Here is a 13,788-nt window from a genome sequence, read left to right on the forward strand (position 1 = left end):
AAATATCTTTTATTTTTTTGCCCATTCAGAGAGGCCTATCACATACTTCTTCCTTAAATTTCCTTGTCACTAGTTTTCCAATCATGTTCCTTCTAAGTCTCTGACCATCAGCTAAGTGTTGGTCACAGCTCGTGAATTGGTATATAATTGCACATATGGCCATTTCTCCTTCCAAGCAAAGTGAACAACCAGGTGCACTTTCTGAAGTTCTTCACACTGGGAGTATTTCCCTTCACCACTGTCCTTCAAGAATGTTCCAGAAGGGGACTCTAGTACCACAGTTGTCCACTTTTGTATGGTGCCTACCTATTGTAATCCAATAATCTGTAAACCATGGTTAAGTCTTCTCTTCCTGTGTCAGCTGATCATAAGGAACTCCCCATGAGGCCATGCTACAGGATAGGAATAGAGAAGGTAGTATAACAGGAGTGAGAAACCACGGACATTTGGGCCACTTCTTCATGTCAGTTGTGCCTTCAGGACCCGATTGGGCCCAGTCTCGTATATAACCACGTTCACTTGATGATGGAGTGCCACTGCGCTTGCCCATCTTTATGTGTGGTGGGTCAGATAACACCTGGTTCATGACCGGCAGCTCAGGTTGCATGGTTACTTCATGGCCAGTGGTTAAGCGTTGTTTCTACTAAAACCCAGAAGCAAGCTAAGAGCTATTTCTCAAAAGGAGAGTAGTTATCAGTAGGGCATGGTAGATTTTGTTTTTCCCCAAAATCCTAAGGACCTGTGCTGTGATTCACCTATAGGAGCCTGCGAAAGGCTCCAAATAGCATCCCTATATGTCACTGACAGATCTAGCACCATTAGATCTGCTGGATCATGTGGCCACAACTTGTATGGCAGTTTGGGCCTGCTGCAGAGCATTCTCTTGTTCTGGGCCTCACTCAAAACCAGCACCTCGGGCTTCCCTGGTGGCGCAGTGGTTGAGAGTCCGCCTGCCGATGCAGGGGACACAGGTTCGTGCCCAGGTCCGGGAAGATCCCACATTGCCGTGGAGCGGCTAGGCCCATGAGCAATGGCCGCTGAGCCTGCGCATCTGGAGCCTGTGCTCCGCAACAGGAGAGGCCACAACAGTGAGAGGCCCACATACCGCAAAAAAAAAAAAAAACAAACCCCAAAAAAACAAACCGGCACCTTTTGAGGTGCTGGGTCACTCAGTAAATAGGCCAGAGTGCATGAGGAATATGTTGCCTCCAAAATCCAAAGAGGCCCACTAGGTGTTGTGCCTTATTTTTGGTTGTAAGCAAATAAATTATTCTTCACCTTAGAAGGGATATCTTGACATGCTTCATACCACTTTAACCCTAGAAGATGCACTGAGATTGAAGCCCTCAAATTTTTGTCGGATTTATTTCCCACCTTCTAACATACAAATTTCTTTAAGTCTAGAGTAGTTGCTACATGTTACTTACTAGGTTCAGTCAGCATAATGTTATCACTGTAATGGATCAGCATGATATCTTATTGAAAGGAAAGTCGATTAAGGTTCCAGCAAGCTAAACCATTACATAGAGCTGGAGAATTGATGTACCCCTGAGTTAGGACAATGAAAGTGTATTGTTGGCCTTGCTAACTTAAGCAAATTACTTATGGGGGCCCATATTGACACATACGGAGAAAAAAAGCACTTGTCAGATCAGTTGTTGCATACCACGTATCAGGGGGTGTGTTTATGCAGTGAAACTACATCTGGTATACCACCTGGTTAATGCTGTAACAATCCACTGTAATTCTCTAAGAGTCATCAATCTTTTGCACAGGCCAAATAGGCAAGATGAATGAGGATGTGATGGGAATCACCACCTTGCATCTTTCAAGTCCTTGATGATAATACTAATCTGTACAGTTGCTCCAGGAATGTTTTTACTGTTTTTTTGGGAAGAGGCAGTTGTAATAACTTCCACCTGGCCTTTCCCATCATAATAGCTCTCACTCCACGGGTCAGGGAAACAACATAGGGATTCTGCCAGCTCCTGAGTATATCTATTTCAGCTATGCATTCCAGAACTAGAGAAATAACCACAGGATGGGTTTGGGATCCACTGGGCTCACCATGGAACAGATTTGTGCTAAAACTCCATTGTTAACTTGGCCTCTTTAAGCCCCTACTTTGGTGGACCTCTGATGTTTTGGATCTCTTTGAATTAGTGTCAATTCAGAACCAGTGTCCAGAAGTCCCTGAAAGTTCTGATTATTTCCTTTCCCCCAGTGTGCAGTTGCTATGGTAAAAGGCCATGGGTCCCTTTGGGAAAGCCAGGGGAAAGTCAGTTTCAGTCTGGTTGATATAGGAGAGTTCACAGGCATCATTCAGCGTTGATGAAAGTATTGGGGGATTTATTAACTTTTTAGTGTGTCTAAGCCTATGAGTACATGTTAGAGAAGTGAGGTGTTTATTATTGTCATGGTGTAAACGTAGACCATAAGCTGTATGTGACTGTAAGTATTACAGTATGTAAGCTGTAAGTATTAGCAGGGTAGTTTCATCTAGCTGATATAAACTGAAATCAGTATATTCAGTCCACGTAACTGAAATTTTCTGTAGTATTAAATATTCTCTCCCAGACTTTACTTTTCGGTACTACATTGTTTTTTCCTTGTGGCAAAGACTCCCCTACCTTTTTACCTTTTCTAACTTCTCTATCTCATTTGAAGGCCATTTGTTTCACCACTCCTAACCTGCTGTTCATTCCTATGCCTCTGTGGTATCACACCCTAATTTTATATCAGCTCTCTGTAGTATTATAATTTCCAGTTCCACTACACCTTTTTTTTTTTTTTTTTTTTTTTTTTTCCAGTACGCGGGCCTCTCACTGTTGTGGCCTCTCCCGTTGCGGAGCACGGGCTCTGGACGCGCAGGCTCAGCAGCCATGGCTCACGGGCCCAGCCGCTCCGCGGCATGTGGGATCCTCCTGGACCAGGGCACGAACCTGTGTCCGCTGCATCGGCAGGTGCACTCTCAACCACTGCACCACCAGGGAAGCCCCCACTACAGTTTTTTAACTCATTTGCATTGCCAGAGGAACTACCGTAGGTTTTCATAGATGATTTTAATATTTACGGTTTTTCAACAGAATACACATTTTTCTCAAGTGCTCATGGAACATTCTCCAGGATAGATCATATCTTGGGTCACAGATCAAGCCTTGGTAAATGTAAGAAAATTGAAATTGTATCAAGTATCTTTTCCAACCACAAAACTATGAGGCTAGGTATCAATTACAGGAAGAAATCTGTAAAAAATACAAACACATGGAGGCTAAACAATACACTACTTAATAACAAAGTGATCACTGAAGAAATCAAAGAGGAAATCAAAAAATACCTAGAAACAAATGACAATGGAGACACGACGACCCAAAACCTATGGGATGCAACAAAAGCAGTTCTAAGAGGGAAGTTTATAGCAATACAATCCTACCTTAAGAAACAGGAAACATCTCGAATAAACAACCTAACCTTGCACCTAAAGCAATTAGAGAAAGAAGAACAAAAAAACCCCAAAGTTAGCAGAAGGAAGGAAATCATAAAGATCAGATCAGAAATAAATGAAAAAGAAATGAAGGAAACGATAGCAAAGATCAATAAAAGTAAGAGCTGGTTCTTTGAGAAGATAAACAAAATTGATAAACCATTAGCCAGACTCATCAAGAAAAAAAGGGAGAAGACTCAAATCAATAGAATTAGAAATGAAAAGGGAGAAGTAACAACTGACACTGCAGAAATACAAAAGATCATGAGAGATTACTACAAGCAACTCTATGCCAGTAAAATGGACAACCTGGAAGAAATGGACAAATTCTTAGAAATGCACAACCTGCCAAGACTGAATCAGGAAGAAACAGAAAATAAGAACAGACCAATCACAAGCACTGAAATTGAAACTGTGATTAAAAATCTTCCAACAAACAAAAGCCCAGGACCAGATAGCTTCGCAGGTGAATTCTATCAAACATTTAGAGAAGAGCTAACACCCATCCTTCTCAAACTCTTCCAAAATATAGCAGAGGGAGGAACACTCCCAAACTCATTCTACGAGGCCACCATCACCTTGATACCAAAACCAGACAAGGATGTCACAAAGAAAGAAAAGTACAGGCCAATATCACTGATGAACATAGATGCAAAAATCCTCAACAAAATACTAGCAAACAGAATCCAACAACACATTAAAAGGATCATACACCATGATCAAGTGGGGTTTATCCCAGGAATGCAAGGATTCTTCAATATATGCAAATCAATCAATGTGATAAACCATATTAACAAAGTGAAGGAGAAAAACCATACGATCATCTCAGTAGATGCAGAGAAAGCTTTTGACAGAATTCAACACCCATTTATGATAAGAACCCTCCAGAAAGTAGGCATAGAGGGAACCTACCTCAACATAATAAAGGCCATATATGACAAACCCACAGCCAACATCGTCCTCAATGGTGAAAAACTGAAAGCATTTCCACTAAGATCAGGGACAAGACAAGGTTGCCCACTCTCACCACTCTTATTCAACATAGTTTTGGAAGTTTTAGCCACAGCAATCAGAGAAGAAGAGAAAATAAAAGGAATCCAAATCGGAAAAGAAGAAGTAAAGCTGTCACTGTTTGCAGATGACATGATACTCTACATAGAGAATCCTAAAGATGCTACCAGAAAACTACTAGAGCTAATCAATGAATTTGGTAAAGTAGCAGGATACAAAATTAATGCACAGAAATCTCTAGCATTCCTATACACTAATGATGAAAAATCTGAAAGTGAAATCAAGAAAACACTCCCATTTACCACTGCAACAAAAAGAATAAAATATCTAGGAATAAACCTACCTAAGGAGACAAAAGACCTGTGTGCAGAAAATTATAAGACACTGATGAAAGAAATTAAAGGTGATACAAATAGATGGAGAGATATACCATGTTCTTAGATTGGAAGAATCAACATTGTGAAAATGAGTCTACTACCCAAAGCAATCTACAGATTCAGTGCAATCCATATCAAAGTAGCACTAGCATTTTTCACAGAACTAGAACAAAAAAATTTCACAATTTGTATGGAAACACAAAAGACCCCGAATAGCCAAAGCAATCTTGAGAACGAAAAGCGGAGCTGGAGGAATCAGGCTTCCTGACTTCAGACTATACTACAAAGCTACAGTAATCAAGACAGTATGGTACTGGCACAAAAACAGAAATATAGATCAATGGAACAGGATAGAAAGGCCAGAGATAAACCCACTTACATATGGTCACCTTATCTTTGATAAAGGAGGCAGGAATGTACAGTGGAGAAAGGACAGCCTCTTCAATAAGTGGTGCTGGGAAAACTGGACAGGTACATGTAAAGTATGAGGTTAGATCACTCCCTAACACCATACACAAAAATAAGCTCAAAATGGATTAAAGACCTAAATTTAAGACCATAAACTATCAAACTCTTAGAGGAAAACATAGGCAGAACACTCTATGACATAAATCACAGCAAGATCCTTTTTGACCCACCTCCTAGAGAAATGGAAATAAAAACAAAAATAAACAAATGGGACCTAATGAAACTTCAAAGCTTTTGCACAGCAAAGGAAACCATAAACAAGACCAAAAGCCAACCGTCAGAATGGGAGAAAATATTTGCAAATGAAGCAACTGACAAAGGATTAATCTCCAAAATTTACAAGCAGCTCATGCAGCTCAATAACAAAAAAACAAACAACCCAATCCAAAAATGGGCAGAAGACCTAAATAGACATTTCTCCAAAGAAGATATACAGATTGCCAACAAACACATGAAAGAATGCTCAACATCATTAATCATTAGAGAAATGCAAATGAAAACTACACTGAGGTATCATCTCACACCAGTCAGAATGGCCATCATCAAAAAATCTAGAAACAATAAATGCTGGAGAGGGTGTGGAGAAAAGGGAGCACTCTTGCACTGTTGGTGGGAATGTAAATTGATACAGCCACTATGGAAAACAGTATGGAGGTTCCTTAAACAACTACAAATAGAACTACTATATGACCAGCAATCCCACTACTGGGCATATACCCTGAGAAAACTATAATTCAAAAAGAGTCATGTACCAAAATGTTCATTGCAGCTCTATTTACAATAGCTAGGACATGGAAGCAACCTAAGTGTCCATCATTGGATGAATGGATAAAGAAGATGTGGCACATATATACAATGGAATATTACTCAGCCATAAAAAGAAATGAAATTGAGCTATTTGTAATGAGGTGGATGGACCTAGAGTCTGTCATACAGAGTGAAGTAAGTCAGAAAGAGAAAGACAAATACCGTATGCTAACATATATATATGGAATTTAAGAAAAAAAATGTCATGATGAACCTAGGGGTAAGACAGGAATAAAGACACAGACCTACTAGAGCATGGACTTGAGGATATGGGGAGGGGGAAGGGTAAGCTGTGACAAAGCGAGAGAGAGGCATGGACGTATATACACTACCAAACATAAGGTAGATAGCTAGTGGGAATCAGCTGCATAGCACAGGGAGATCAGCTCGGTGCTTTGTGACCGCCTGGAGGGATGGGATAGGGAGGGTGGGAGGGAGGGAGACTCAAGAGGGAAGAGATATGGGAACATATGTATATGTATAACTGATTCACTTTGTTATAAAGCAGAAACTAACACACCATTGTAAAGCAATTATACTCCAATAAAGATGTAAAAAAATATTTACGGTTTTTTATTCATGTTAAAATAACTGCATCTGATCCCTCCTTTTTGGAAAGCCCTTTAATGATGGTAATAATAGCTAATGTTTATTCACCGCTTATTGTGGGCCATTTATTCTTCACAAGAATATGAGATAGATACTATTAGTCCCGTTAATTTTATAGTCAGATACTATTAGTCCCCTTAATTTTATAGTCCTTTTAAAGATATATCATACCTATCAGTTTCTCTTGTGTTCATGACTACCATCCTTGTCCAACCCACCATCCTTTCTTACCTGGATGTCTTCATTAACCTCCTAAATTGTGCCCCTTGTTTCCAGTCTTCTGCACGCACACATGTGTGCACACGCACACACAGACACACACACACGTACCTTTATCCTCTACCCAGCAGATAAAATGATCTTTTTAAAATGTAGATGTATTCCCTTTTTAAAATCCCTGCAGTAATATTCATTGCATAGAGAATAAAATCCAAATTTTAACAAAGGCTATTAAGACCCCACTTGATGAGGTCCCTACTTCTTTGGCCTCATTCATATGAGCAGACAACACTGGACGTTTTTTTGGTTCTCTGGGAACCTCAGTTTGACGTTTATACCAGCAAACATACGACATATATCTGATCACATTATTCTTACTCTTTTCTTGACTGATGAATAGCCAGGGGAAGATTGTACCCTTTACATGGCAGTTCTTGTTATCACTGTAAACCTATAGTGTGACAAGGTGTTGAAACACTTAAAGTATTTGACTTATGGCCATGTGGGTATTCCAAACGCTGTTCCAGGAAATGGATATCAACATAATTAGGGTTAGGCCCTGAAAATTCACAACTGTACAAACATGGAAGAAATTCAAATTTGAAATACTTTAAAAAGTTCTTGTTTGCATAGCCCATTTTTCAGCGAGTTCCCTTTTCACCAGTGTTTGTACAGCTCCTGAAATTGTTGAGAAATGGGGTGTCTGTGGTTTTGACAGATGGCTAACTTGGCAAGCTTCAGCAATCTCAATTTTATCACCAGGCTACATAGAACCTTCCCAGTTTCCTGTGAGCAAGCCCTCAGCCTGTCTGTAGAAACTGCATGCCGAATTCACCTCCCTACAGAGTCTTAGTGGTTTCCTTGCATAGAAGCAAAGTTCAAAAATGAATATATGGTGTAAAATAAATCTCCTGTTCATCAAAATGCAAGCCATGGTGTTCATAATGTTTGTGCCTACATATTTTTTTTTGCCTACATATTTTATATGCTTGTTATACACAATTCACATGTTGATATATGTATTCTGTTTTTATCATTTGTTGTTTCCAGTTTTAATGACATAATGATAAAATAAAATACTCCTTTTTATGTTTTATACCTGGCTGAGGCTGGGTCTTACAGAATTTGACATATTACATGGAAAGACCTTGAGTTACTAAACAATAAAGTTGACTTCTCTTTCCTTGTTTTTTTTAAATAAATTTATTTATTTTATTTATTATTTTTGGCTGTGTCGGGTGTTTGTTGCTGTGTGCGGGCTTTCTCTAGTTGCAGCGAGCTGGGGCTACTCTTTGTTGCGGTGCGCGGGCTTCTCATTGCAGTGGCTTCTTGTTTCAGAGCACGGGCTCTAGGTGTGTGGGCTTCAGTAGTTGTGACTCGCAGGCTCTAGAGCGCAGGCTCAGTAGTTGTGGTGCATGAGCTTAGTTGCTCCATGGCATGTGGGATCTTCCCAGACCAGGGCTCAAACCCGTGTCTCCTGCATTGGCAGGCAGATTCTTAACCACTGCACCACTAGGGAAGCCCAGTAAAGTTGACTTTTAAACACATGGTTTTATTTATTTATGGCTACACTAGGTCTTCGTTGCTGCATATGGGCTTTCTGTAGCTGCGGCGAGTGGGGGCTACTCTTTGTTGTGGTGCGCAGGCTTCTCATTGCGGTGGCTTCTCTTGTTGTGGAGCATGGGGCTCTAGGCGCGAGGGCTTCAGTAGTTGTGGCACACAGGCTCAGTAGTTGTGGCTTGCAGGCTCTAGAGCCCAGGCTTAGTAGTTGTGGCACATGGGCTTAGTTGCTCCGCGTCATGTGGGATCTTCCCGGACCAGGGCTCGAACCCGTTTCCCCTGCATTGGCAGGCGGATTCTTAACCACTGCGCCACCAGGGAAGTCCCAAACACATGGTTTTGATCCAGTTGGCCATTGTTGATTCCCCTTGTACTACTTGCATGATTTTTTTTTTTGCATAAGTTTTGATAGCCAGAGTTACCTCATTATAAAAACCAGTTAATTTAGACTTGAACAATAGCTACTGTTGTCTATATTCATATCTATTTTATTGCACAAAAATTTACTTTATACTGTTAGTGGAAAGAGAATATACTGAGAAGATGTTATAGAAGAGTGATGACAAAGGTAGTAAGGTTGAATGTCAACCCCAGGGTTACTTGTACGTAGATTTTCCTTTCGTACTATGGAGTTGCCCAATTACAGTGGTTCAGATTAATTGTATTTCAAATTCTATTACTCAGTTAGTTGCAGAGTTCTGAGTAAAGTTTCATACTTATCTTCTTACCTATAATCTATGTCTCTTTACTTTTCTCTAATTTATAAGATTTTATTTAAGAAAAGGTTCAAGAACATTTGAAAAATGGTGCTTTAAGTAACAAGAGGTAACAATTAATTTTTTTCGTTGTATCTAATATTCTTGTCATAAAGCAAGCACTGTTTTTACGTTAGCTGGTTGTCCTGCCTGTGTATTGTGGGGAGGAGGGTGGTGAGGGAATGGTATTGATTAATATTATCACATGATATTATTTTTAACATAAATGAATTTTGGTGGTGGGGAAACTTATTTTTCAGGTTGAAGCACTCAATAAATTAAAAACTTTAAATAGTTTAATCAAACTGAATGCAATGAAGCTAAATAGAGCCAAAGGGAAAGAAGCAATGCACACTTGTTTAAAACAGAATGCTTATCGGGAAGCCCTCTCTGACCTGCAATCACCTCTGAACCCATGTGTTATCCTCTCAGAACTCTAGTAAGTGACCTTCTGTACTGGGCTTAGTGAATCTCCCATTAAATAGCAATGCAGAAGGGATTTCTGAGTGACTGCCTTAGGGGAGCAGTAGGGACAGCTGTTAGCCTCAGTAAGTGGAATATAATTAAAAAAGGAAAATGTTAAAGTTCTCAAAAGTTATTCTGGTGTTAACAGGACATATGCCTTCTAGCTAAATTTACCTGTGGGATTAGTGAAAGTTAATGCAAGTTCATTTCCTTTCAATTGTATGTAATTAAATTTGCTTTCTATATTACTGGTTTCTAAGAGTTGAAAATCCTATGTAAGCAAAATATTGGCAGCCATCATAGATTATTTACTAATTAAACTTTCCTATTTCAAAATGAGATTTTTGAATGAATTTAGAAAATTATTTCTCATTTTTACTTTTCCTACAAAAGTAATAATGGGAAAGTGATATGTTCAGTATATCAGTATGCAAAATTGATCCCTCTTTAAGAAATCAAGAATGGAGTTACAACCCAATGTTACATTCTGATTTTTATTGTTTATGTATAATAACATAAAGTTAAGGAAGAATAAGGGAAGGAAAGGAGGAATTTTAAATGTAGCCATGAGAAGGGCAAATCTGGGTTTTCAGTCCAGCTCACCTGGCGTCACTACATGCCAGCCAAGGCTAACATTGCGGTTGCTTTTCTGCCAAGAGGAAATGTTCTCGTTCTGACTTCTGTATACCTGGAACAGGTGAGGGGTTTTCCCAAGCCTAGTATATCATGGCAACGTTACAGTCTTGCCGTATCTTTAAATTGAAGTGGGCTAATTTTCCCCTTTCTTCCTTTCAGTATTGAAAAGTGTAAATACATGGATTCCAAAATGAAGCCTTTGTGGCTGGTGTACAACAACAAGGTGTTTGGTGAGGATTCAGTTGGAGTGATTTTTAAAAATGGTGATGGTATGTACAGAGGTTTTTACAGTGCCAAATTCCTTAGTATTTTTCATTTGCTGTCCATTTGCTTTATCTGAAAGGTGATGTGTAAATGTATAACGAACAGATGGCAGCCAAGAGGTAGCTATCAGTGGTCATAAATTTGAATTTGGCATGTCATAAATCCCCTTTTTTTTTTTCGCTTTGGAGAATGATTTCTACAGCTTACTTACATACGTTGTTCTAATAAGCCTTCCTTTTTTCCTACAAAATACAAAGCTGTCTACTCCTTTGGTAAAAAGCTTCTGAAATGCAAGAGAATATTTTCAATAATATATTCATACATCCTGTTTCATAGTTTTGTGTTTTAATTAAAATATCTTACCCATACTTCGTAAAGGAAATGCCTGTGAAGTAATCACACCAACCAGAAGGCAGTCATGACTGCTACCACTTGTTAGTTTTGTGATTTCAGGCAAATCACATAAAATTCATTGAGCTTCAGGATCTTCTTGTCCATGAGGATTATAGCATCTCTGTGTTGGGTTTATTAAATGGAATTAAGTGAGATAACATAAGTATATGTGTTTAGCATAGTATATGCTTACAACTTTTTTTTTTTTTTTTTTAATATAGTTGCTTTATAGTGCTAGTTTCTGGTATACAGCAAAGTGAATCAGTTATACGTATACACATATCCATTCTTTTTTAGATTCTTTCCCAGTTAGGTCACCACACATCACTGAGTAGAGTTCCCTGTGGTATACAGTAGGTTCTCATTAGTTATCTGTTTTATACATAGTAGTGTATATATGTCAATCCCAGTCTCCCAATTCATCCCACCCCACCTTCCCCCCTTTGTAACCATAAGTTTGTTCTCTACATCTGTGACTCTATTTCTGCTTTGCAAAGTAAGTTCATGTGTACCATTTTTCTAGATTCCACATATAGGCAATATTATACGATGTTTGTTTTTCTCTTTCTGACTTCATTCTGTACAACAATCTCTAGGTCCATCCACATCTCTGCAAATGGCACTATTTCGTCCCTTTTTATGGCTGAGTAATATTCCATGGTATATATTACCACATTTTCTTTATCCATTTCTCTGCTTACAACTATTTTTAAAAGAAGTTTTAGTATTTCCTAGACATTTAACCCCACTTGATAGTAGAAATGTCATTATGTGGAAGTCTGTACTTTCACCACCTCTTACATAAAACTTACCCTTGGACATGATAATAAATAAAATCAACTATTACAGTTTTGTGAACCCATCATACAGTTACTTATGTGATTCTTAAGAATTTCTTCTGCATCCCAAAAGACAAACAAGAAGAAGAAAAGTTAGCAATGTGAATTGTATGGATGCTGTAACACAGCATTACTGTATTATAGCAGTATTACAGCACCCGTACAAGTAGTATAGTAGCTTGCACATGGTAAACAACTAAAAATATTTTTAAACTTAATTTCTGAAGTAGTTACTGGAGCATGCTAACCAACAAACCTAGTATTTAACATATTGAGTATGGTCAGCATTAAAATTCTGGAAAAAGTTAACAGAGCAGTTATTTGTCAATGTTTCTTCCCACCCAGTTAATTCTGGTTGAATTAGCTAATCTTGAATAAATGTTATTAAGCATAAAGTGGAAAGCACTTACAACATAGCAGGGTTCTTTCCCCTTAGATTTACGGCAGGATATGTTGACACTCCAAATGCTGCGCTTGATGGATTTACTCTGGAAAGAAGCTGGTCTGGATCTTAGGTGAGATTTCTAGTGAATTTATTTTTATCTCATGTTGTAGTCCTTCTACAATAGAATTTAAAAATTATAAAAACTTGATTTTTTGATTTCTTGCTGCTATTATTATTGGTTGTTCATAATTATATTTATATAACGCTTTATAGTTTACAATGTGCTCTCAAATACATTATCTTATTGAAACCTCATCAAGTGTAAAACTATACACGTGACAGCAAGAGTCATATCCCAATCTGTGGTTTTGAAGGTGGTCTCAGGAAGGATGACTGGTGGTCATGGGAGTGATAAGACAGAGAAGGGCCTGCCTCTCTTCTTAGTTAACTTAGTAACATTGATTCTTCTAACCTTCCTGAAAGGGAAGTGTTTAGGTGGGCTTTCAGGGTTTTTTGCTGGCCACCATTGTTAGGGGTAGACAATGAGTAGAACAGGTTTATGGAGACAAAGAAAGAGGAAACATAATGGATTTTAAAGTTTAATTATTATAAAATCTTTCAAGATAAAGAGCAGATGAAGATAATTGCAAACAAGGCCACATAAAAATATAAGATTTGAATGTCAACAAACAAAAATCAAGCCTCTGGGCATTATATTCATAATGAACAGGACAGGGGGATAATAATTCTAAATATTTAAAGAGTTCATAGAAATAAACATATGGGGAGAAGATATGAAAAGGCCATTCAAGTTATAAAATAAAAAAACTAATAATTATGCGAAGACTGTCAGTTCTAATGTAGAAGTATGAATTAAAAGAACAATTATATAGCATTGATTTCCTTGCAAAAATTCTGTTAAGTGAAATGTAGTCTGGAACACGGTTGAAGTAACAAAAACAAAAATATTGTCATATACCATTTTGAATGAATATAAACCTCTCTGAATCAAGTTTATTTATTCCCTATATCCAATATTTCCAGAATTTAATTTAAAATTAGAAATGTGAACAGTGACTTATGCACAGAGATATTCATCCTTGACTTACTTACAGTAAAAAAACCATTGGGACACTCTTTTGAACATTTGCTCAATAGAACAACAGTTTAAAAGATGATTAACTTTCACATATGACCAAACATCTCAGGTATTTAAAAGTAATGTTTATGGAGAATTGCTAACAATTTAGAGAAAGTACTATCTTCAAATGTCAAATGAGATAAGTGAGATGCAAAAAAATATTTTTATAGAATGATTTCAGCCAGTTAAAAATCCCTGAAAAATGACACACTAAAATGTTGACAGAAACTAAAATGTGTAGTAGACATTACTTCTGGGTGGTAGGATTAAAGGTGATACAATCTCTCCTCCCTGTCCCCCCTTTTGGTATACCTGTTTAGCTAGTTTTCTATGGTGTACTCCTTTTTTAATCAAGGGGGAAAAAACATTAAGCAT

At 38.1% G+C, this 13,788-nt stretch overlaps 1 protein-coding gene across 3 annotated transcripts in view; it reads left to right on the plus strand.

The window, feature by feature from the left end:
* PIK3CB (phosphatidylinositol-4,5-bisphosphate 3-kinase catalytic subunit beta) overlaps window positions 1-13,788 on the plus strand; it is a 147,079-nt gene that overhangs the window by 113,550 nt on the left and 19,741 nt on the right. For all 3 annotated transcript variants that reach the window (XM_029214289.1, XM_029214290.1, XM_029214291.1), the window contains 3 exons: window positions 9,551-9,729; window positions 10,551-10,660; window positions 12,324-12,402. In XM_029214289.1, the coding sequence (XP_029070122.1) occupies window positions 9,551-9,729; window positions 10,551-10,660; window positions 12,324-12,402 (368 nt within the window). The remainder of the gene's footprint in view (window positions 1-9,550; window positions 9,730-10,550; window positions 10,661-12,323; window positions 12,403-13,788) is intronic.

Source organism: Monodon monoceros, unplaced genomic scaffold, assembly GCF_005190385.1.
Source record: "Monodon monoceros isolate NGI ecotype Baffin Bay Population unplaced genomic scaffold, NGI_Narwhal_1 Super_Scaffold_11, whole genome shotgun sequence".
NCBI lineage: Eukaryota > Metazoa > Chordata > Mammalia > Artiodactyla > Monodontidae > Monodon > Monodon monoceros.